The following is a 26,609-nucleotide window of genomic DNA, read 5'->3' as shown; positions in this document are numbered from 1 at the left end:
AATAAATGACATCAATCTAGCACTGGAACACTAACAATGTGAACTGTGTTCACATTCCTGTCTAGATGTATATTCCCAGTCAGGCTTCTCTTAGCTGATGCGTTTCATCTTTTATCAGATCAGCAAGTAAGGACAAACTGCCAAGAGAAATTTCTTTTGTGGGATAAAAACAAAATACTGAGGTTGTTGGAAACCTGAAATAAAAACCAAAAGTGCAAGAAAAGCTCAGCATATAGAATCCCTATAGTGTGGAAACAGACCATTCGGCCCAGCATGTCCACGCCAACTCTCTGTTTATGCTCTGTATATGCAAATCAAACTACCTTCTTGAGAACATAGCCCATATCAAATGCTTGTCCCATGCATTGTGATATTAGACAAAAGTACAGCCAGTTCCTGACATGAGTATTAGCCCCAACATGCATTTAGTAGACAAAAAGCAGTGGGGATTGGAGTTGGCAGGGTGAGGGTGAGGGGTGGTGGGGTGATTATATTCAGTGTAGACCTAAACAAGTACTCTCCTATCCAGAAACAGAGGCCGTCCTACATGTTAGGTCAACTTCAATACTGTGATCTACAATAATTCAAACCTGTTACTCCTTTGTACAGAATAGTGGATTTAGTTGTACAACCAAAATTCAACTGAAGCCTAGTGCACACCTACAAAACTACTATTGTAAATCACTATTTATGTTCTATGATGTCATTCGGTGGGCTGGTTGTTGAACAGAAGAGGAATCATTAAGTTATGTATGGAAATTGTTTTTATTGTTCAGAGCATCTGAGGTTTGAGTCCAATGGCAGTTTAAATGCACACACTCATAAAGAAACAATTGCTGATAAACAATAAAGGAAACAAGAACACAATTGTGGTTCATTTGATGGTGTAATTGATGCATTTAGTCTTACATAATTCCTACTTACATAAATTAATACAACATACTTCTTCAGACCTGTTTATTTGGTTCAGTTGTAAATACATGACTCATAAGTTGGGATCATGTACTTGATGTTAATGAAGGCATCTTCTCCTCCATACAGCTCAAAGATCTCCAGAGTCTCCTGAATCAGGTCTCCAATGTTTTCTCTTTTTTGTTGACTATAGTCAATGCCATCTCCTGTATTGACTAGAGTTTAAAAGAAAAACACAAAGTAGCATTAAAATCTGATAGTGTGCCAGCACTTAAGTAATGTAGCCTTTCCTTTCAAAAGGACCACTTTCAAGTTTCAAAAATTCATATTCAACTAACTGGCAATCTTTGTATGGTCTAACTAATTTATATACAAGACCAGTAGTAAGGAAGAGCTGAGTCGTTTTGGCTAACTTGGCTGGCATTGCACCTGTAACTGTAAGTAACAATGGAGATCTGTTTCAGATTGAAAAGCTAGAAAACCCCTCTTTTTTCAGTTCCACAGCAACTTCCACAAGTCATACACAATGCACATTATTGAGTGTTTATAGTAACGTTAGAAAAGGTTTTAATATTTAACTATTTTGTCTCATAAAATCCAGTGATGGCACATAAGACAATTTTTGTAAACTTTGTCATTTAGATTAAATATTTCAAAACAATGTTTTCAGACTTTAATAACTGGGGGCTTTTATTAGGCAGTCACAGGATAATGAGTCTGAACTATTGTGCAAGATACAAAAAGATTGCCTAATTTTAGTTATAGCCAGAGACAAGATGCAACAAAAACCTATTTTGACATGAACTTTGTCAACTTACCTCATGTTTGATGTTCTGATGCATTTAGAGAGAGACATAAACACTAAATGAACTTTTAGGACTAAAGCAAGCTCAATTCCCCAAATAGATCATGATTCTATTGCCCTTGCACTGCATCACAATGTTCTACTGTTATTCAATAGTGCTCACTACTACTGCTCACTTAATTTCTTTTTCACATTTTTGCCATTAGGCACTCATGTATGACTCTTAATTGCTATTCAATACATTGGTATTCTTGACTGCTACATTGCTTTGTCAATTCAACCCAAAACAACCTCGTTTTTCATAATTACGATCAATGGACGAATTGACATAAATTCTGAAGTTTTATCTAGTCTCAGTTTGTCAGTGAAGAATAAATTGACAGACATTTAAAGAAGAAATATGGTAATGTTGTCTGTGTTCATTTATACTGGAGTCAAAAATTTGTAGGACTGAGACTCTGACATAAGTACATTTGTACATGACAGACACTGATGCTACCAAAGATATCTGAGCTATCTAATTGTTATGGATATACCTCTGGTAAAGCAACCCAGAAATTCTGGAATAGTGTGCTGGTTATTGTGAAGGGCCAAAGCACCCTTCTCAAAGACTTAATACAAAAGCTTAAAATTATAAAGATCTTTAATGAAGAAATAGGAATTTCCTGTGGTAAGGGACCAATTTAAAGGCTCACAACTTAAAATGACCAGCAATAGAGTAAAGGGAGAAGTTAAAAGAAATGTAATTACTCAGGATTTTGTTCAACCACAGATGACTACTGCAGGTTGAGGCCAAGACCATTTCAAATTAATGAATAATTGTTTATGTATTTGAAGCAGAGGAAGATGCAGGCCAAGGGGATAAAGTAAGATTAGTTCTGGATTGCTCTAGCAAAGAATCAAGTTCAATGGACTCAATGGCATCTTTATTTCTCTTCTGCAATGTAATTATCTAAAGTTAAGATTGCACTGGTTTGATTACTCAGTCTTCATGGTGGGGTATTTTGAGAAAAGGTGATAAAAAATGATTATGGTCCCTCTTTTGAAGTTAGCATTATTATTAAGAGGATTTTTGACTTGGCCCATATGGGATGAGGGGAAACTGGGATGTAGCTGCTTCTCTGAAGCATCTCAGCCTGTGTGATAGCCTTGTAAAGATTCTGTTTATTTAGCTGCATGCCATGTGCTGAGACTGAATGCTATGCGCACACAGTATTGCATTGGCCTTCTTACTAGCTGACTACAAATGAATAAGAAGTAGATACTATTGTAGTTTTACCTATTCTTTGCGGTTGCTGATGGTGACATAGGCAGTAAGTCGGTTTTTTTTTCTACAAGGAACCATTGTAAAGTGGAAAGCAGTCAGGGATGCCAGAACAAATCAAGGAAATGACTGTTATGGGTATTGAAATTGCAACAAGGTGAAAGAAAATTGTCATATTCAACAGGCTACAAATAGGTTATCTTCTAATTTTATTTAGTATTGTGCAGTACAACACTTCATGTAACAAAAGTAGTTTTGAAATAATATTAATAAATTACAGTGTTCTGGTTCAAATCATTTTTCAATGAACATTTATTTGGGTTTACATACAAGAGAGTTAATGTCTCCTTGAAGATTTATAGTACCTGAAACGTTCAGTACAGGTTTGAACTGGTCTTCTTTTCACTTTGCAGCACAGTTTACAAAATATATGGATACAGTCATCAATACAGATAGATTTTAATGTATTTTCAATTGGTCATTTTCAGTTCAGATCACATTTTGTAGTATTCAATGTTTATTCCCATGAAACCTGAAAGGAAAATGTTGGACTCTAATTCCCACCATATGTATGAAAAAGACTGTATTGTGGACAAAGGCTAATTCTTACGATGTGGTTACGTCATACTTGAAAGCACAGAGTACACTGAATAAGGGGAAGACTTTTGTTGCACTGCTGCAGTGCTTTGTATCCTGGGTTCAATCTTGATCTCATTAATCACAAAGCCGTAGAAATATTTGTAGACAAGTACCTTTTACAAGCTCTGCAGAAACAAGCACCCAGATTTTAACTCCCATAGAAGGAATTGCTCAGGTGATGGGAGAGTTAAGACAGACAGGATACAATCATGGTTTCTGCCTTATGAAGATCAGGAGTTTAAGGTAATCTCCTGTATGAATTTGCACATCTGAGCCCATAAGAAAACAAAATGAAAATATATCAATAGTTTAATTAACGAACTGCTTGCTGCCTATTTTTCCTTATTCTGCACTAGGCACAATTTTCAATTAAAAATTGCAAAAAAGTGCTAATTGTATCATAAGAGCTTGCTTCAATGCATTTATGAGGCCATCACCAGCCTATGTGTGCACCTCAGCTGCTTCAAGTAAGTTGTCAAAATGATGGTGAGTGGAAGTACATTGAGAATGCAATAGCAAGTGTCCAATCTATTTCAGTGCCTGCTCCATTCCTGACTGGTTGGCAATGCTAACATCAGCCTTAGTAGTGAATAGGGAAGGAAGAAACAAATATTTATTTGTATTACTACTTTAGGCATCAGCAATTCACTGTTTTCCTAGCAAATGGAAGTGAATGAGTAATTACTAAAAAAAACTTTCTTAGTCTGCTTATTTGGAAGTGCATCACTGTCAAAAATATATGCAAATGTTCAACCTTCAGACTGAAAGTGATTCTGCTTAGTTAAAGTGTAAGGCCAACACTAATTGTACTCACAGAGAATGCAATGTCTTGCCTGTTATTATGTTTGTAAATGGCAAAATGAATTTCATTTCAGCAAACTTTGATATTCATTTTATACACAAAAGAATTTTCTTGATCATTAAACCCCATAGAAGGCCTACCAAAGAAAATCACAGATAACATATATTTGTTTATTCCTCATAAAAAAGTGAATTAAAACTAGATTTACATCTGGTTAACATTACAAGTAAAGACATCAGACTTAAAAAGGCTATTAATAATGGATCCTTCTACAGTATAAATAATGTTTTGTTGCTACCTGTCCCCCTGTTGCGAAGTGTCATTGGTTAAGTTGCTGTCTGTCACAGGTAACTTCCATGTCTCAAGAGCCGATGTGTAACATAATTTTAATGAGAAGAAAGTGAATATTTTCTCTATAATTAGATGTTCAAAAAATTTGACACCACACTCTACGAACTGAGTAGGGTAAATTCACTTATTTGTGCACTTTCTTACAATTGTCAAGTTTTGCTTGTCATGTATTGTCCCCTCATTGGAACAGCTGGAAAAGTCTCTGAACATGAGCAGACCATTAAAGAAGTAATTTATGAGACTTTGTCTTTAGTATGCAGCAGACATCTAGAGAAGCACACGATTCAGAGTTGACGATATCTTAAATGAATGAATGAATGATTTATTATCACATGTATTTTACCATGAAAGTTGCAAAGTTGTCGAGAGTACTTGTGAAGTGGAAGACAGGAAGTTAGAATGTGTTTATGAAAATTATAGGGGAAGAGCACATGGTCCCTTTAAGAGGTGATATGCTTTTCAAAGCTTGCAGATTTAAACAAAAAATGTCTGCAAGCAGCTGTAGGTGCACAGATAGTTCTGAAATTGAAACATATGTATCAATTGGCAGTGTTGTTGGAAACCGAGGCTTGATTTGATGTTAAGGCAACTAGCTTAAATATTAGCCACTTAATTCAAACCAGGCCCTAGATACCAAAATCCAATTAAATTTAAATCTAATAATTTTGACTACCTAGAACTAATCTAATTATAAATAAATTAATAGGTTTTCAATGGTATATAAGAAAAGGTGTTTTGAAAATTGATATGAGAGAAAACTGCCATGTCTCTCATGGAAATCTTTAAGCTGTCCGATTAAGCACCATCTAAAAGGTACTATGGTACTTTTAACTAATATTGCTGACATAAGAATTCGACAGAGAGAGGCATTTCAGACACCAGAATTCAATGGAGAAACTTACTACTGGTGGAGAATCAGTGGAGAAGGTGAGGAGCTGCAATGTTGAGAGAGTAAATACTATTGTTTTGTTTTATAAGTGGGACTTGTATTTTATTGGAACAGCATACAATTAGGATTTTATTTTATTAGGGAATAGTTAAAAGTTAGAGGGTAATTGATTCGTTTGTTCACTCTCAGAGTTAGATAACAGAGTTAGATTTCATTTAACCACCTCCATTTTGTAACAGATAAAGTGAGGTACTCTTTTTGGGTGTTTCAGTGTTTAGCTCTCAGAGGGTGATCAGCCTCCACTCTGTAACAGAAAGAATGAAACAGACTGAGAAGCTTTCATTTGTCGCCATAATCTGGCACCATTTTGAGAGTTTAAGAGAGAGAAAATGAAAAGATCTGGCTTAATGAGAAATCCATCTGCATACAAGTTCTGAGCCGGCTCAGAACCACCTATGCCTTGCCAGATCCAATTAATGTCAAAATCACCAATCCTCAGATGCCGTCTTTTGACATGGGGCCCATTCACCTTTGCTACCACACACACCAAGCACATCAAAGTAAAAGACTATCGCCACAGTTGACGTTGCCATGGTGTCCTCCTGCCGCCGCTGGGTTAACCCTGCCTCTTACAGCGTCTCCTTCTGTCTTGGTGAGATTCCAGTATAAAATGCAGTTCTGTCGTATTGCTACAAGTGAGATCACAAAGACTATGTGCATTCTTCATGCACCCACAATGTGCATTTGGTTGCTGGCCATGGCCTATGCATCATTAATAAAATGCAGAATCTCACACAGATACATTCCCTGCATGTACCTAAGTCTGATGTTATCATTCCAGTGATTCAATTGGCTGATGAAACAGCTGGAAATGTCCAGCTAGGTGTTGGAGGTGATTTCCTCGAATCCCAGGCACAGCGATTACTGTTTTATATGCATTGTTTTGGAACTTTGGAGAAAAAAAATGTCAAAACAACAGCATTTTTAAAAGGGAGATGACAGACAAAGGAAGCACATGGAGACGTCAGTGCAGGAGAGAGACAGAGAAAGAAACCCACATTGCTAACTGACACAGCAGTGAACCTGCACAGTTACTACCTTTGCTGTTTGAATTCATGTATCACTGGACATCGGAGTGCGTCTGGGAAAATTAACAAACAGTGAAATTCACAACTAATCTTGGAGGAACCTGTTTGGGAGAGGTCACAGCACAGAAACAGATAAGTGGATATTTTAAGCGTGGCCTTACAGTAAGTCTGCAGTCTTGATTATAGGTTTTATTGAGGTATGTCTCTTGATATGTTTCTTGTAGAGGAACAAGACAGTGCCATTTTCTGGGTCTGGAGATTGAAAGAAGCAAAAATGGCCTTTAGTAGAGTGATATGCTCTGCCTGTCGGATGTGGGAGTTTAGGGAAACTTTACGGGTTACTGAGGATTATATCTGCAACAAATGCAGATCAGTTGGAGAGAAGGTTAGTGACAATGAAGAATTTACAAGAGCAAGGGGATGTGTTAGATGGCAGTTATAGGAAGGGGGAAAAGTCACAGATACAGTAACATAGATGGGTTAACTCCAGGAAAGGTAAGAGAGGTAGGTAGGCCGTTAGTGCAGGAGTCTTCTGTAGCTATCCCCATTTCAAACAAGCATGCTGTTTGGAAAATGTAGGGGGTGATGGATTCTTAGGGGAATGTAGCATGAACAACCAAGTTTCTGGTATTGAGACTGGCTCTACTGCAATGAGGGGTACATCGGGTTCCAGGAAATCGATTGTGTCAGGTGACTCTCTAGTCCGAGGTACAGACAAAGGTTTATGTGGCCAGCAGCGAAAAATCAGAATGGTGTGCTGCTACCCTGGTGCCAGGATCAAGAATGTCTCAGAAAGGGTGCAGAATTTTTTCAATTGGGAGAGGGGCCAGCAGGAAGTCACTGTACACATTGGAACCAACAACATAGGAAGGGAAACGGTTGAGGTTCTGAAGGGAGGTTACAAAATTTAGGCAGGAATTTAAAAAGGTCGTCGAGAATAGTAATATCTGGATTACTTCTGGTGCTACGAGCTAGTGAGGGCAGGAATAGGAGGATAGAGCAAATGAATGCATGGCTGAGGAGCTGGTGTATGGGAGAAAGATTCACATTTTTGGATCATTGGAAGGCTCTTCTGGTGTAGAAGTGACCTGTACAAGAAGGACAGATTGCACCTAAATTGGAAGGGGACAAATATACTGGTGGAGAGATTTGCTAGAACTGCTCAGGAGGATTTAAACTAGTAAGGTGGGGTGGGGGTGGGGGGTGGGAGGGAGAGGGGGTGGGTGGGACCTAGGGAGATAGTGAGGAAAGAGATCAATCTGAGACTGGTACAGTTGAGAACAGAGGCGAGTCAAACAGTCAGGGCAGGCAGGGACAAAGGAGAGAACAAAGTAGGACTGATAAATTAAACTGCATTTATTTCAATGCAAGAGGCCGAACAGGGAGGCAGATGAACTCAGGGCATGGTTAGAAATATGGGACTGGGATATCATAGCAATTACAGAAACGTGGTTCAGGGATGGACAGGACTGGCAGCTTAATGTTCCAGAATAAAAATGCTACAGGAAGGATAGAAAGGGAGGCAAAAGAGATGGGGGGAGTGGTGTTTTTGATAAAGGACAGCATTACAGCTATACTGAGGCAGGATATTCCCGTAAATACATCCAGAGAGGTTATTTGGGTGGAACTGAGAAATAAGAAAGGGATGATCACCTTATTTGGATTGTATTATAGTCAGCGTGAAATTGAGAAACAAATTTGTAAGGAGATCTCAGTTATCTTTAAGAATAACAGGGTGGTTATGGTTGGGGATTTTAACTTTCCAAACATAGACTGGGACTGCCATAGTGTTAAAGGTTCAAATGGAGAGGAATTTGTTAGGTGTGGACAAGAACATTTTCTGATTCAGTATGTGGATGTACCTCTTAGAGAAGGTGCAAAACTTGACCTACTTTTGGGAAATAAGGCAGAGCAGGTGACTGAGTTGTCAGTGGGGGAGCACTTTGGGGCCAGCGACCATAATTCTATTAGTTTTAAAACAGTGATGGAAAAGGATGGACCAGGTCTAAAAGTTGAAGTTCTAAATTGGAGAAAGGCCAATTTTGATGGTCTTAGGCAAGAACTTTCAAAAGCTGACTGGGGGCAGATGTTCACAGGTAAGGGGACGACTGGAAAATGGGAAGCCTTCAGAAATGAGTTAACAAGAGTCCAGAGAAAGAATATTCCTGTTAGGGTGAAAGCAAAGGCTGGTAGGTATAGGGAATGCTGGATGACGAGAGAAATTGAGGGTTTGGTTAAGAAAAAGGAGGAAGCATATGTCAGGTATAGACAGGATAGATCGAGTAAATCTTTAGAAGAGTATAAAGGCAGTCGGACTATTTAAGAGGGAAATCAGGAGGGCAAAAAGGGGACCTCAGATAGTTTTGGCAAATAGAGTTAAGGAGAATCCAAAGGGATTTTATAAATACATTAAGGACAAAAGGGTTACTAGGGAGACAATAGGGCCCCTCAAAGATCAGCAAGGTAGCCTTTGTGTGGAGCCGCAGGAGGTGGGGGCGATATTAAATGAGAATTTTGTATCAGTATTTACTGTGGAAAAGAACATGGAAGATACAGAATATAGGGAAATAGATGGTGAAATCTTGAAAAATGACCATATTACAGAGGAAGTGCTGGATGTCTTGAAACACATAAACATGGATAAATCCCCAGGACCTAATCAGGTGTACCTTACAACTTTGTGGGAAGCCTAGGGAAGTGATTGCTGTGCCTCTTGTTGAGATATTTGTATCATCGATAGTCACAGTTGAGGTGCTGGAAGACTGGAGGTTGGCTAACATGGTGCCACTGTTTTAGAAATGTGATAAGGACAAGCCAGGGAACTATCAACCTGATGTCGATGGTGGGCAAGTTGTTGGAGGGAATCCTGAGGGACAGGATGTACATGTATTTGGAAAGGCAAGGACTGATTAGGGATAGTCAACATGGCTTTGTGCATGGGAAATCATGTCTCACAAACTTGATTGAGTTTTTGAAGAAGTAACAAAGAGGCTTGATGAGGGCAGACTGGTAAATGTGATCTATATGGACTTCAGGAAGGCGTTTGACAAAGTTCCCCATGGGAGACTGATTAGCAAGGTTAGATCTCATGGAATACAGAGATAACTCACCATTTTGATACAGCACTGGCTCAAAGGTAGAAGACAGAGGGTGGGGGTGGAACTGTTTTTCAGACTGGAGGCCTGTGACCAGTGGAGTGCCATAAGGATCGGTGCTGGGTCCACTACTTTTCATCATTTATATAAATGATTTAGATGTGATAATAAGCGGTATAGTTGGTAAATTTGCTGATGACACCAAAAGTGGAGGTGTAGTGGACAACGAAGATGGTTACCTCAGATTACAATGGGATCTTGATCAGATGGGCCAATGGGCTGAGAAGTGGCAGATGGAGTTTAATTTAGATAAATGCGAGGTGCTGCATTTTGGAAAGCAAATCTTAGCAGGACTTATACACTTCATGGTAAGGTCCTCAGGAGTGTTGCTGACCAAAGAGACCTTGGAGTGCAGGTTTATAGCTCCTTGAAAGTGGAGTCACAGGTAGACAGGATAGTGAAGAAAGCGTTTGGTATGCTTTCCTTTATTGGTCAAAATTTTGAGTACAGGAGTTGGGAAGTCATGTTGCAACTGTACAGGACATTAGTTAGGCCACTGTTGGAATATTGCGTACAGTTCTGGTCTCCTTCGGAAAGATGTTGTGAAGCTTGAAAGGATTCAGAAAAGACTTACAAGGATGTTGCCAGGGTTGGAGGATTTGAGCTTTAGGGAGAGGTTGAATAGGCTAGGGCTGTTTTCCCTGGAGCATCAGAGACTGAGAGGTGACCTTATAGAGGTTTATAAAATCATGCGGGGCATGGATAGGATAAATAGACAAAGTCTTTTCCCTGGGGACGGGGAGTCCAGAACTAGAGGGCGTTTGTTTAGGATGAGAGGGGAAAGATATAAAAGAGACCTAAGGGGCAAAGTTTTCACACATAGAGTGGTGCATGTGTGGAACGGGCTGCCAGGGGAAGTGGTGGAGGCTAGTACAATTGCAACATTTACAAGGCATTTGGATGGGTATATGACTAGAAAGGGTTTGCAGGGATATGGGCTGGGACTAGATTGAGTTGGCATATCTGGTCAGCATGGACAAGTTGTACTGAAGGTTCTGTTCCGTGCTGTACATCTCTATGACTCGATGACTCATGGAGTTCTGCCACTTCCTTCAGACTGACCTGGACCTTCTCAACTAATGTAAGAATACCTTTTCCAGTGGCCATGAATGTCAGTGGCCTTCCCTCTTATCCCCTTACACTCTATGCCAGTGGATCCTTTCACCAAACCACAGATTGTCATGGACAGAAGTGTCTCAGGGCAGAGGAGAGGAGGATCTGGAGGCAGCTACCGGTACCCAATCGTGAAAAAGAGAGAGAACCGACACCATACAAAAGACCACGAAGAGAGGAGTAACAATTCAAAAGAAAGTAGTGAATTGGTCAGATGATGAGCAGCTGCTAAGGGCTCTGTTTCAATTCTAGCAATTCTGAAAAGCTGACACAGGGAAAGTAAGGATTTATAGACAAAGTGTGAAGAAATTATACTTTCTACTAATTTCCCATTATTCCTTAATAGTACAAAATTAAGGTTGGTGGGAACATCATTCGTTGACCAATGGGCTACCTTCAAGGTACATTTAATCAAAAGGAAAGGCTAGAACAGCAAAAAAAGAACTTTCTGGATGACAGGGGTAGTAGTTGAAGTCAAAGAAGAAAACAAATGTGATTATAATAAATGTCAGGTCGTAAATACAATGCAAACCAAGCTGAATACAGATGGTTCAAAAGAGAGGTGAAAAGTAAATAAGAGAAGCAAAAAGGTGTTATGAGAAAAGAGTACTAACTAACACAAATGGAAATCCCAAAGTCTTCTGTAGGTACATCATTTGTAGTGATAGTAGTGGGGAACAAGGCAATGGCTGAGAAACTGAATAATTATTTTGCGTCAGTCTTCACAGTAGAAGGCATGAATAATATCCCAATCATTTAAGAGAGTGAGGGGGTAGAGCTAAGTATGGTGGCCATCACCAAGGAGAAGGTACTAGAAAAAATAAAATACCTGAAGGTGGATAAATAACCTGGACCAGATGGACTACACCCCAGAGTTCAAAAGTAGATAGTTGTACAGATAGTGGAGGTGTTAGTCTGACCTGTCCAGCTCTGGAATCAAATAGCAAAAGTCCAGTTGCCCATCTCTTGTTGTCTGTGGTCTGTGTGTTCAAGGCATGGTGAGCTTGCGAAGTAGATGAATGGAAGTACTTCAAATTCCTCACCGATAAGAATGTCTCTGACGTTCTGGGAAATTGCTAACTCTAAAATTAGCAGTGTGACTTTTATACTGGAGTAACTCTTCTCATTTGGTTTGAGATTCTGACTAGCATAAATGATAATCATTATTTTCTGCCCTTGAACCTGAAACAGCACTCTTCCTAGCTTAAGGAAACTATCAGTTTTCAGTCTGAAAGGAAGTTAGAAATTTGGGCAGTCAAGGATAGGTGATGAGACAAGCTTCTGCTTGAGGGTGCAAATGGAGTCTTCACATACTGAGGTCTAAATCCCTGTGATACCTTGTGAAGTATCATGCCTCATTCATCCTTTCCCAATCAGTCCTTCAGCTTTCATAACAAATCATGGAGTGGCATGGCCAGCTGTATACAAACTTACTCAAACCTCCTCAAGTAACAAGCTAGAGCAAGGAACCCATCCATTTCCCTCCTGTCTCAAGCTGGGGATATTCCTCTACAATTCAGATTTTCTCATTTTTATCAAGGAAGGTATTACTCCTGATGAATTGAATTGAATTGAATTTATTGTCACATGTACTGAGACACAGAGAAAAGCTTTGTCTTGCAAGCAATACAGGCAGATCACATAGTTAAGTAGCATAGATAAGTAAGTAATAGGTAAACAGTGGCAAAAAGAAAAACACAGCTACAGGCGAATGTTAAGAGCTGTGAGTCCATTCGGTAACCTAACAACAGTCGGGTAGAAACTGTTTTGAAACCAGCTGGTGCATGTGTTCAGGCTTCTGTAACCTTTCCCCGATGGTAGAGGTTGTAGAAAAACATTACCAGGGTGGGATGGGTCTTTGAGAATGCTGGCAGCCTTTCCTTGACAGCGGGCCTGGTAAATGGATTCTATAGATGGGAGGTTGGCCTTTGTGATTGTCCGGGCCGAGTTCACCACTCTCTGTAACTGTCTCCGATCTTGAATGGTACAATTGCCATACCAGGTAGTGATACATCCAGACAGAATGCTCTTGATGGTGTACCTACAAAAGTTGGCAAGGATATTCGTCATCATGCCAAATTTCCTCAGTTGCCTAAGGAAGAAAATACATTGTTGGGCCTTTGTAACCAGTGTATCCACATGAAGAGCCCAAGGAAGCTTGTTGTGGATGACCACTCCCAGAAGCTTGACACTCCCCACTCCTATGACCTCTGTGCTGTTAATGTGTAGGGGGGCATGAGTAACATCCAACCGAAAGTCAATAATGAGTTCCTTGGTTTTGCTGGCATTGAGAGCTAGGTTGTTCTCAGTGCACCATTTTTCCAGTCTTCCACCTCCCATCTGTAGTCTGTTTCATCGCCATCTGAGATTCAACCGACTATGGTAGTGTCATCATCAAACTTGTAAATACCATTAGTCTGGTATTTGGTGACGCAGTTAGGGGTATACAATGAGTACAGTCAGGGGCTGAGTATGCACCCAGGGGGGCTCCAGTGTTGTGTGTTAGTGAGGATGAAATATTGTCCCTAGTCTCCACTGATTGTGGCCTGTGGGTGAAGAAACTGAGGATCCAGTTGCAGAGAGTGGGGCTTAGTCCAAGATCACAAAGTTTAGTAATCAATCTCGAGGGGAAAATAGTGTTGAAGGCTGAACCTGTAGTCAATGAGTAGGATTCTTACATATCTGATCTTTGTGTCAAGGTGTTCTAGGGAGGAGTGAAGGGCAAGTGATATGGCACCTGACGTGGATCTCTTGGTCCGATTGGCAAATTGGAGTAAGTCAAGTGTAGTGGAGAGGCTGGAGTTGATTAATGCCATGACCAGCCTTTCAAAGAACTTCATGACCACCGAGGTTAGGGTCACTGGGTAGTAGTCATTGAGACATGCTGCATGAGTCTTCTTCGGCACAGGGATGATGTTGGCCCTCTTGAAACAGGCAGGGACAGTGGCCTGTTGCAGGGAGAGGTTGAAGATGTCCGAGAAGACTTCTGCCAGTTGATCTGCACATATTCTGACTGCACGGCCTGGTACTCCGTCTGGTCCCATTGCTTTCCTTGGATTCACACGAAGGAAAACTGATCTGACTTCTGATTCAGTGACTGTTGGGATAGGTTCGTCAGGATTTGTAGGAATAGGTGTTACCTCTCTGCTGAAATTCTGCTCAAAGCGAGCATAGAAGGCATTGAGACAATCTGGGAGGGATATGTCATCGTCTGTCAGAACCTGTGATGTCATTCGGTCCTTGCCATAGTTGCTGGGTGCCTGGGTCTCTAGTTTGGATTGGTATTGGTCCTTGGCTATCTTAATGGCTCTGCGAATGCTACACTTGGATAAAGTGTCTGAGGTACTGAACTTTTGGACTTCTGGAAAAGTTGGCATTTCCCCGATTTGACTTTCAAGTTAAATTATAACAAGTGGTTAGTTATTCAAGGTTTTTCAAATGTTGAGCCAAAGCTGAATACATCATCCAGATACACAAGGTAGCAATTAGTTAAACATCTGGTGAAAAGAGACTCCATTGCATTGGATATAGTCTTTGTGCCTGATGGCATTGGTGCCCATGTTTGTACTTACTGTGCAGAAATATGTTCTGACTGTCTCCTCAGTCTGAACTCTACACTCCCATCTATGTTGACAATCATCTTCCTAATGATAGCCTCTTGCCTGGTCTTGGGAGTCCAATTTTTGCCTATGATCCAAATGAAACAGTATCACATGCCAAAGAAAGACGATGGAGGTTTGTCACTATTAAACCTCCTCAATTCCACTTAAAAATTCTGATTCCTCATTGCTTCTACTAGGCTGTCCTGCAGAATCCTGTCCTATGTTTATTGAAGGAGTGATTCAGGAAGACGATGCGGTCATAAGACTTCACCAACTCCAAGGCATAGAGGGATCAGAGAGTCCTGCCCTTTGACTTGTTTGTACTTATCAGGCTACTGTTGTCGCCAAAAACTCTTGTCAGTACCTAAATGACTCACAGTGGAACTTTCTGAACATTTATGTCTCTTCTCAGTATTTCTGATGGGGTCTACCATACAGTGGTACCATCATGAATGCTGCCTGCTCACCCCATTGAAGTACTATATCTGGCTGTGCATCCTTAATCCTGCTTTTAATTCCTGCATAAATGTGTTTTCCCTCATATCTAACCAGCTTCCGACTCATCTGTAATTAAAATACCCAACCAGAAGTACTGCTTTCTTTCTCCATATCTAAAAATCCAATTTCCTCTGCCAATGTCAGAACTGTGACAATACCAGAGCAGATTTAGCCTCCACTAAAAATATTGCCATTTTCAACTCTCTGCTATCCACTCTATCTCAGCCAGGTGCCTTTCAATCTTATCCATCATAACTTGATGCCTGAGCAATGGTGTTCTGCCGATTATGCCAGAAATGCAATGTGAGATATGAACACAAAGATGGTTGAAAGAGGCTGAGAATTTTTATCCCTCTGGCATCAATTCATTTCAAACATGAAAAGAAATTAAGGTTAAATAAGGAAGACAGAGTATTTATATGGCATTAAACGGTGGTTTCAGAACATAGGAACAGGAGTAGGCCATTCAGCCCCTCAAATCTGCTCTGCTATTCAATAATATGATGGCTGAAATATGGTCTAAGTTTATATGCTTGCCTTGGGCCCACAGCCTGTGATACTTTTGCTTCATAAAAAAAAAATGTCTTTCTTGGATTTAAATTTAACAATTGAATTTTCATCGATCACTGTTTTAGGAAGAGAACTCCAAATCTTCTCTATTCTTTGTATATAGTATTGTTTTCTAACAGTTGTCCTGAATGGCCTGTCCCTAGTTCTTCGACTATGACCCCTGGTTCTGGAATTTTCAACCAGTGGAAACAGTTTATTTTTGCTTACCCTGTCTTTCCTTGTTAATATCCTAAAGGGCTTGATTAGATCACTGTTAACTGTCTAAATTCTAGAAAATAATGGCCTAGTTTGTCTAATATCTCCTCATAAATTAACTACTGGAGTCCAAATATAATTCTTGCAAATCTGATATAAACGCCCTCCGGGGCCAAAACATCCTTCTGAAGGTGTGGTGCCCAGAGCTGCTCATAGGGGGTCTATCTAGAGTTTTGTATAACTGCAGCATAATACCTGCATCCCTATACTCAGGCCTTCACATATGAAGACCAGCATTTCATTAGCCTTCTTGAATATTTTTGTGGCATTTTAAAGAGCTATGCACCTTGAACCCCCAAATCTAGTTGGGCATCTACTTGTATTTAACTTTACACCTCTAAAAAGTAACCTGATTTATCTTTTTTGGTCCAAAAGCAAGTCACATTTTCATTCATTAAAATCCATCTTCCACAGCTTTGCTAATTCACCGAATTAATCAATATCCTGTTGTAATTTTATGTTGTCATCAACACTGTTTACAAAACTGTTCATATTTTGCCCTTAACTTTGTGGGCTTCCACCTTAGCTAACAGTTTCTTGTGAAGGGACTTTGCCCTGGAGTATCAAGGCTGAGGGGTGGCCTTAGAGAAGCTTATACAATCATTAGGGGCATAGTTAGGGTGAATAGTCAAGCTGTTTTCCCCAAGGTAGGGGAGTCCAACACTAGAGGACATAGGTTTATGGGGAGAGGGGAAAGACTTAAAAGGGACCAGAAGGGCAACATTCTCATGCAGAAGATGGTACATGAATGGAATGAACTGGCAGAGGAAGTGGTGGAGGCTGGTAAGGTTACAACATTTAAAAGGTATCTGGATGGGTATATGAATAGGAAGGGTTTAGAGGGATATGTGCCAAATCCTGGCAAATGGAACTAGGTTAATTGAGGATATCTGATTGGCATGGATGAGTTGAACTGAAGGGTTTGTTTCCATGCTGTACATCGCTATGATTATGACTCTAAAAGTCTTCTGGAAATCCATATAAACAACATATATCTACTTATCTCTGTCCATCACCTTTGACACCTCTTCAAAAAACTCTATGAGATTTGTCAAGTATGATTTACCCTTCATGAATCCATGATGACTCTCCCTGATTAACTGAATTTTTTTGAGGTGATCATTGACCCTATCCTTGATTATAGGCTCCAGTAATTTCCCCACTACTGATGATAAGCTAACTGGACTGGAATTCCCTGATTTCCTTCTGTCAAACTTCTTGAGTGGAGTGACATGAGCAAATTTGCAATCCAGAGGAACAATTCCTGAATCTAGGGAATTCTGAAAGGTTATGGTTAGGGCATCAACGACATGCTTTCCTATTTCCTTTAACACACTTGGATGGAAACCATCAGATTCTCAGGATTTGTTACTCTTCAGTTCCATTAATTTCCCCATTATTGATGATTTACTTACACTAATTTTATTTCGACCCGGACTCAGATCCTCAGTTAATTCTTTTGGGGTTTCAGGCAAACTATGCTCCTTTTCTGCTGTGCCTACTGAAGCAAAGTAATTGTTCAGCATGTTAACTGTTTCCCATGGCTATTGACAATATTCCCACTCAGCCTTCAATGGGCCAATAGCACTTTTAATCAGTATATAACTATGAAATCTCTTCTTATTGTCTTTTATGTCTCTTGTAAGTTTCCTTTCATAATTATTTCCAATATCTCTTATAAGCTGCTTTATGGCCCTTTGTTGGTCTTTCTTTTTGTCCCATTCTGTGGAATCTGCACTGTCCTTTGCATTTTTGTAAGCCTTTTTTAATTCTAGTTGAGGAAATTCTTATTTAACTGATCCACCTCATCAGGCCTCCTTCCATCAAAGATATTTTTCCCTTCAACGATGATCTGTTCTACTGGTGTAGATGCCCTATTTGATGCCCTTCCTCACCATCACGACCTGCTGCTAGAGGCCCTGGCACAACTGCTTGAGCTGCTCTGCTCAGTGCTCTCTTCATCATTGCTACCTTCTGCTGGAAGTTCCAATTTCTAAATCAGGCACCTTTCAGCATGAGGGAGAAAGAGTGATTAAAGAAGTTCGAAAAGGCAGCGATTTACCATCATTCTTGATGGCCTCAGTAGTATTAAAAGCACTAGCTCAATGGTATTAGTTCTGATGATTCAATGGAGCATTTCTTTGAAGGTGCTGAGAAGATGCTGGCGTGTGTGTTATGTGTGTTTTCCATGCTTTTTTGTTTCCATTGCAAGAGAGAGGAAAGAACATTAATGACTGTGTGCCAGTGACCTCGAGTGGTGTACCGGCCATAGCTGAATCGCTTCAGGTTTACAAAGGTGTGTGTGCGATTGGAATGACTGGAAGCTGTGTGTGGGTGAAGTGTACAGCAAGAATATTAGGAATGAGTTCTGAGTGGCAGGGTGTGTACTGGGTATGTGATGGAGTTGTAATGAGCAGTGTTGAAGGTGAGATATGCCATCTATGTTAGAGTATGATGTGCAAATACATCTTTGCACTTTGGCTACCTAATTAAGGTAATTCAACTTCTTTCAGCACTGCAGCTATGTCCTAAGTGTGGCACTTTGGGCATTTCTGCCACTTGCTTCTGGTCTTATTTATGAAGGCTTCCTGCCCTCTGGTGGAAATATGCGCTCTTTCCTATCTTCCACCTGTCTGATGAGTGCCTCAGGGTAGCTCAATCCTTGGTGTACACTTTCACCACCTTGTCCCTCAGTGCTCTGACATGAATATCCTGCAGGCTATTGTTACAATTTCCCTTTTATAGGGATGGGATCTAGAAAAAGGGAAAAATATTTGAAAGATGTGGTTTCTTCAGAATGCTACTTGGTCCATTGCAGTGCATTGAGGCTGCCAGCAATGCTGTTCAAACAAGTTTATTGTTTGAGCTGTTGGAATCACATTGTAGTTATGGAGATATGACAGACACATGAATTTTAAGAGCCACTGAACTTGTTTTGAATTGGAACAGGCTGGTTGCAAATTGACAACCCTGTGCGCAAATGCCATGGAACGCATATATAGAATCACAGAAATGTTTCAGAACAGAAGGAGACCATTTACTTCTTCATGTCAGTATTTCCTCTCCAATGAGTAACATGAGTTAGTGCTATTCTTCTGCCTCATATCTTCTCACAGTTTTTGCATGCCTTTTTGAATGCCTCAATTGAACCTGCCTCCACAACACTTTCAGACAATGCATGCCAGACCCAAACAAAAGATTTTATCTCGCATCAAATTTGCTTCTCTTGTAAACTACTTCTCTGCACTCTCATTTCAATCCTTCTATGTGTGGGAAGTTTCTCCCTATGTACTCTGTTAAGCCCTCTCCTCATGATTTTGAAATTTTCTTCTTAGTCTTCTTCTCTCCAAATAGAAAAATCTTTGCTTCTCCAGTCTATCGTGTAACTAATGTTTCTTATCCCTGCTGTTGTAAATCTCTTGTGTACTCTCTCTGATGTATTCATATTCCTACAGTGTGGTGCTCAAAAGTGCACACAGCACTCCAGCTGACGTCTGATATGTTCAGCATCATTTCTTTGCTCTTGTATGCTATTCGGGTTTATAAAGGCAATGATATTGTATACTTTGTTAATTATTCTTTTCACCTGTCCTACCCTCCCATCTTCAACAATCTGTGCCTTCAACAACTTGTGCACATATACACTCAGATCCCCCTGTTCCTTCCACCACTTTAGATTTGTACTCCTTGTTTTATATAGTCTTTTTGTTAAAACCCACACAGACATGGGGAGAATGTGCAAACTCCACACAACCAGTTGTCCGAGGTGGGAATTGAACCCAGGTCCCTGGCACTGTGAGATAGCAGTACTAACTGCTGAGCCACTATGCCGCCCTTTCCACATTCTTTCAATGAAAATGCATTACCCCTTACTTCTCTGCCACCTATCTCCTACTCCACCAACTTCTCTATGTCCTTTTGCAATCTTACACTATCCTACTAACAGTTTACAATGTTTCCAAATTTTATATCATCTGAAATGTTTGGAAATGTCCCCTGCACACCAAGATCTAGATCATTTGCATATTAAGAAAAGCAAGGGTCCCTATACCAACCTCCAGTGAACCCCACTATAAAGTTTCCTCCAGCTCAAAGAATACCCATTGACCATCCCTCTCTGTTTCCTATCACTCAGCCAATTTTGTATCCATATTGATAGTGTCACGTTTATTCCTTGAGCTATAACTTTTCTTGCAAATTTGTTGAGTGGCACTATATCAAATACCTTCTTATAATCCATGTACACCACATCAACAGCATTACCCTCATTGACTCTTTCTGTTAAATCTTTGAAAAATTCTAACACGTTAGTTAAACATGAATTCCCCTTTTCCTTCCTAAATCATTTTTAGTCAACACATCTTCTTCCATATAACTCTTAACTTTATACCAAATATTTGTCTTAGAAGCTCCCCCACCACTGAAGTCTCTCTATGTTCAGAACATTATCCCTTAAAAAAGAACATGCATTGATGTGATGCTTTTCAGCACCATGAGATATCTGAGGAAATGTCATTGACCTTAAACATTAATCATGTTCCTTTTCACTGATGACCAGTATTTCCAACATTTTCTGTTTTTATCACAGAATATTCATAATGTGCTTTGGAGCCAATTATTTCTTTGAAACATAGGCCTTGTTGTAATGCAGGGATGAAGAATGATAATTTAAATACTGAAGCATAGATTGGTGAGCATAGTGTAGCAGAATCATACAATTCAAAAGAGGTCATATGCCCTGACAAAAATGACTCTAAATTTAGACTAGTTACACTTGCTAGCATTTGGCCCATAGCCTCGAATATTATGACATTTCAAATCATCCAAGTACTTTTCAAAGGTTGAGAGATTTCCTGCCTCATCTATTCTCCCAAACAATGTATTCCTGGTTCTCACCACAGTATGAGTGAAAAACTTTTTCCACAAATCATCTCTAAACTTGCTTCCCTTCACCTTGAAAGAATGCCCCTTGTTATTGACCCTTAAACCAAGGTGAACAGCTGCTTTCTATCAATCCTATATACCTCAATCAGGTCCCTTTTCAGCTTCACAGAAAACAACCCAGGCTTATCCAGCCTCTCTTCATAGCTAAACTGTTCCATCCCAGGCTATATACTGGTGAATCTGTTTGCACATCTTTCTGTGCAATCACATCTTTCATGTCGTGCCGTAACCACAATGACACACAGTACTCCAGCTGTGGCTTAACCAAAGTACCATATAATTCAATGAAACCTCCCTGCTCATATCATCTATGCCTGATATAATAGAGTCTATGTTCCATATGTCTTCTTAACTACCCTATTAATCTGTCCTGCTGTCTTCAGGGATCTGTTGCCAATCACTCCTTACTTTTGGGTTTCCCAATGTTCTGCCATTCATTGAGTACTCCCTTGTCTTGTTACTTCTTCCAAAGTGCATTACCTTACACTTATCAAGGTTGGATTGAATTCCATGTGCTACTGATTTTCCAATCTGACCAATCCATCTACATTCTCCTATAACCTCAGACCCTACTGCCAACCACTTGGCTAATCTTGTGCTATTTCCAAACTTACTTATCATCCCCAAGGCATTTTCTTCTACATCAATTATATATCTCAGGAGCAAGAAGCTATCCAGCACGGATTGCTGGACACTGGCCTCGTCACACAAACAACCTACTATCATCACCATCTATCTCATTACATTAAACCAATTTGGATCCAACTTGCCAAGTTACCCTGGACTCCAGGTGCTTTTATCTTCTTTATCAGTCTCCAATGTGGGACCTTGTCTGAGGCTTTATTGGATTCTATGTAAACTGGATCAACTACATTCTCTTCATCCATGCTTCTGGCCACCTCCTCAAAAAATTCAATCAAATTTGTTAGGCATAGCCTCTCTCTGAAAAAGCCATGTTGACCATACCTGATAATACCTTTGTCTCCACGTGGAGATTAATTCTCTCTTTCAGAATTTTTCCCACCACTGATGTGAGACCAACTGATCTGTAGTTCTCTGGTTTATCTCTACTACCTTTCTTGAAAAGTAGCTGTCCTCCTGTCCTCTGGCACTTCCATGAGGCTGGACAGGGCTTAAATATTTGTGTCAGAGCCCTTATAATTTCCTCCCTCATTTACCACAGCATTCTGGGATACAATTCATCATGTATCACTGGACATCAGAGTGTGTCTAGGAGAATGTAATAAACAGCGAAATTCACAACTGATCTTAGAGGAACCTGTTTGGGAGAGGTCAAAGCACAGAAACAGATAAGTAAATAGTTTTAAGTATAGCTTTGCTGTAAATCTACAATAGTGAGAAGAGTGGGTTCTTTCTTGATTATACACTTTTATTGGGATCTGTCTCTTAATTACATTTTCAAAATATAAGCCATAAGATTAGATTAGATTACTTACAGTGTGGAAACAGGCCCTTCGGCCCAACAAGTCCACATCGCCCCGCCGAAGCGTAACCCACCCATACCCCTACATCTACATTTACCCCTTACCTAACACTATGGGCAATTTAGCATGGCCAATTCACCTGACCTGCACATCTTTGGACTGTGGGAGGAAACCGGAGCACCCGGAGAAAACCCACGCAGACACGGGGAGAACGTGCAAACTCCACACAGTCAGTTGCCTGAGGCGGGAATTGAACCCGGATCTCAGGCGCTGTGAGGCAGCAGTGCTAACCACTGTACCACCGTGCCGCCCACAGCTAAGTATTAACTTAGCCTGGAGCAGTATTTTGAAGAGCAATAAGACGGTACTATTTTCTGGGTCTGGAGATGAGAAGGAGCAAAATGGCCTTTGGTAGAGTGATATGCTCTTCTTGTCTGATGTGGGAGTTTCAGGAGAGTTTAACGGTTACTGAGGATTATATCTGCAATAAATGCCATTGGTTGCGAATCCTGTCAGACCCAATGGATCGATTGGAGCGACAATGAGAAATTTACAAGAGCTCAGGGGTGTGATGGATGGCAGTTACAGGAAGGGAGAAAAGCCACAGACAGAGTCAGGTAGATGGGTTAACTCCAAGGAAGGTAGGAGAGGTAGGCGGGTAGTACAGGAGTCTTCTGTGGCTATCCCCATTTCAAACATGTATGTTGTTTTGGAAAAAGTAGGGGATGATGGGCTTTCAGGGGAATGTAGCATGAAGAGCCAAGTTTTTGGTATCAAGACTGGACCTAATCTAATGAGGGGCACATCGGGTTCCAAGCGATCGATTGTGTTAGGGTACTCTCTAGTGAGGGACACAGATAGACGTTTCTACGCCCAGCAGTGAAAAATCAGAATGGTGTGTTGTTTCCCTGGTGCCAGGATCAAGGATGTCTCAGAGAGGGTGCAGATTTTCTCAAAGGGGAGAGGGACCAGCAAGAGGTAATTGTACACATTGGTATCAATGACATAGGAAGGGAAAAGATTGAGATTCTGAAGAGAGAATATAGAAAGTTATGAATATCTGGATTACTCCTGGTGCTATGACCTAGTGAGGGTAGGAATAGGAGGATAGAGTAGAAAAATGTATGGCTGAAGAGCTGGTGTATGGGAGATGGATTCATATTTTTGCATCATTGGAATCTCTTTTGGGTAGACGTGACCTGTACAAGGAGGCTGGATTGCACCTGAATTGGAAGGGGACTAATATTGCTAGAGATTTGCTAGAGCTGCTCAGGGGGATTTAAACTAGTAACAGGGTAGAGGGTGTGGAGCGGGGGATTCCAGGGTGATAGTCAGGAAAGATTTCAATCTGAGACTGGTCCAGTTGAACAAAGAAGCGAGTCAAACAGTCAGGGCAGGCAGGGACAAAGCAGAGAACAAGGTAGGACTGATAAATTAAACTGCATTTATTTCAATGTAAGAGGCCTAACAGGGAAGGCAGATGAACTCAGGGCATGGTTAGGAACATGGGACTGGGATATCATGCAATTATAGAAACGTGGCTCAGGGATGGGTGGGACTGGCAGCTTAATGTTCCAGGATACAAATGCCATAGGAAGGATAGAAAGGGAGGCAAGAGAGGAGGGGGAGAGGTGTTTTTGATAAGGGATAGCATTACAGCTGTACTGAGGGAGGATATTCCCAGAAATACATCCAGGGACGTTATTTGGATTGAACTGAGAAATAAGAAAGGGATGATCACCTTATTGGGATTGTATTATAGACCCCCTAATAGTCAGAGGGAAATTGAGAAACAAATTTGTATGGCGATTACAGTTATCTGTAAGAATGCAGGGTGGTTATGGTAGGGGACTTTAACTTTCCAAACATAGACTGGGATTGCCATAGCATTAAGGATTTAGAGGGAGAGGAATTTGTTTAGAGTGTACAAGAAAAAGTTCTGATTCAGTATGTGGATGTACCTATTAAAGAAGGTGCAAAACTTGACCTATTCTTGGGAAATAAGGCAGGGCAGATGACTGAGGTGTCAGTGGGGGAGCACTTTGGAGCCAGGAACCATAATTCTATTACTTTTAAAATAGTGTTGGAAAAGGATAGTTGAAGTTCTAAATTGGAGGAAGGCCAATTTTGATGGCATTAGGCAAGAACTTTCAAAAGCTGATTGGGTGCACATGTTCGCAGGTAAAGGGATGGCTGGAAAGTGGGAAGCCTTCAGAAATGAAAGAATGAGAGTCCAGAGACAGTGTATTCCTATTAGGGTGAAAGGAAAGGCTGGTAGGAGTAGGGAATGTTGGATGACGAGAGAAATTGAGGATTTGGTTAAGAAAAAGAAGGAAGCATATGTCAGGGATAGACAGGATAGATCGAAGGAATCCTTGGAAGAGTATAAAGGCAGTAGGAATACACTTAAGAGGGAAATCAGGAGGGCAAAAAGGGGACATGAGATAGCTTTGGCAAATAGGGTGAAGGAGAATTCAAAGAGTTCTTGCAAATACATTATGGACAAAAGGGTAACTAAGGAGTGAATAGGGCCTCTCAAAGATCACAAGGCAGCCTTTGTGTGGAGCCACAGGAGATGTGGGAGACACTAAATGAGTATTTTGCATCAGTGTTTACTGTGGAGAAGAACATGAAAGATGTAGAATGTGGGGAAATAGATGGTGGCATCTTGAAAAATGTCTATATTATAGAGGAGGAAGTGCTGGATGTCTTGAAATGCTAAAGATAGATAAATCCCCAGGACCTGATCAGGTGTACCCTAGACCTCTGTTGGAAGCGAGGGAAATGATTGCTGGGCCGTTTGCTGAGAAATTTGTATCATCTATAGTCGCAGGTGAGGTGCCAGAAGACTGGAGGTTGGCTACTGTTGTACTATTATTTAAGAAAGGTGGTAAGGACAAGCCAGGGAACTGTTGACTGGTGAGCCTGACATTAGTGGTGGGCAAGTTGTTGGAGAGAATCCTGAGGGACAGGATTTGCACGTATGTGGCAAGGCAAAGACTGATTAGGGATAGTCAACATGGCTTTGTGCATGGGAAATCATGTCTCACAAACTTGATTGAGATTTTTGAAAAAGTTACAAAGAGGATTGATGACGGCAGAGTGATGGACACGATCTATATGAACTTCAGTAAGGCGTTCGACAAGGTTCCCCATGGGAGACTGGTTAGGTCTCATGGAATACAGGGAGAACTAGCCATTTGGATACAGAACTGGCTCAAAGCTAGAAGACAGAGGGTGGTGGTGAAGGGTTGTTTTGCAGACTGGAGACCTGTGACCAGTGGAGTGCCACAAGGATAGGTGCTGGGTCCACTACTTTTCATCATTTATAAAAATGATTTAGATATGAACATAGGAAGTACAGTTAGTAAGTTTGCAGATGACATCAAAATTGGAAGTGTAGTGGACAGCAAAGAAGGTTACAACGGGATCTTGATCAGATGGGCCAATGGGCTGAGGAGGGCAGATGGAGTTCAATTTAGATAAATACAAGGTGCTGCATTTTGGGAAAGCAAATCTTAGCAGGACTTATACAATTAATGGTAAGGTCTAAGGGAGTGTTGCTGAACAAAGAGACCTTGGAGTGCAGGTTCATAGCTCCATGAAAGTAGATTTGCAGGCCGATATGATAATAAAGAAGGCGTTTGGTATGCTTTCCTTTATTGGTCTGAGCATTGAGTATAGGAGTTGGGAGGTCATGTTGAGGCTGCACAGAATGTTGGCTAGGCCATTTTTGGAATATTGCGGACAATTCTGATCTCCTTCCTATCGGAAGGATAGAACATAGAACATAGAATGGTATAGCATAGAACAGGCCCTTCAGCCCACAATGTTGTGCTGAACATTAATCCTCATGTAAGGTAAACCTAATGTACGAATCCTCAAATTTCTGTGACCATATGCATGTCCAGCAGTCTCTTAAATATTCCCAATGACCTCGCTTCCACAACTGCTGCTGGCAACACATTGCATGCTCTCACAACTCTCTCCATAAAGAACCCGCCTATGACATCCCCTCTATACTTTCCGCCAAACAGCTTAAAACTATGACCCTTCGTGTTAACAATTTCTGGCTATCAACTCTATCTATGCCTCTCATTATCTTGTACACCTCAATTAGGACCCCTCTCTTCCTTCTTTCTTCCAATGAATAAAGTCCGAGCTCAGTCAACCTCTCTTCATAAGATAAGCCCTCCATTCCAGGCAGCATCCTGGTAAACCTCCTCTGAACCCTCTCCAAAGCATCCACATCTTTCCTATAATAGGGTGACCAGAAC

At 40.7% G+C, this 26,609-nt stretch overlaps 1 protein-coding gene across 3 annotated transcripts in view; it reads right to left on the bottom strand.

Moving 5' to 3' along the window:
* Nucleotides 1–943: 943 nt before the first annotated feature.
* The window catches only part of LOC140483173 (parkin coregulated gene protein homolog), a 354,639-nt gene continuing 328,973 nt past the window's right edge, over nt 944–26,609 (bottom strand). For 2 of the 3 annotated variants that reach the window (XM_072581211.1, XM_072581209.1), the window contains one exon: nt 944–1,127. In XM_072581211.1, the coding sequence (XP_072437312.1) occupies nt 967–1,127 (161 nt within the window). In that variant the 3' untranslated portion in view covers nt 944–966. Of the gene's footprint in view, nt 1,128–14,590; nt 14,706–26,609 lie in introns of all 3 variants that reach the window. The other variant, XM_072581210.1, reaches the window with a different exon arrangement.

The sequence above is a fragment of the Chiloscyllium punctatum genome, chromosome 11 (genome assembly GCF_047496795.1).
Source record: "Chiloscyllium punctatum isolate Juve2018m chromosome 11, sChiPun1.3, whole genome shotgun sequence".
Classification (NCBI taxonomy): domain Eukaryota; kingdom Metazoa; phylum Chordata; class Chondrichthyes; order Orectolobiformes; family Hemiscylliidae; genus Chiloscyllium; species Chiloscyllium punctatum.
Note: the sequence above shows the minus strand (reverse complement) of the source record. Positions and strands in the feature narration are given on the sequence as shown.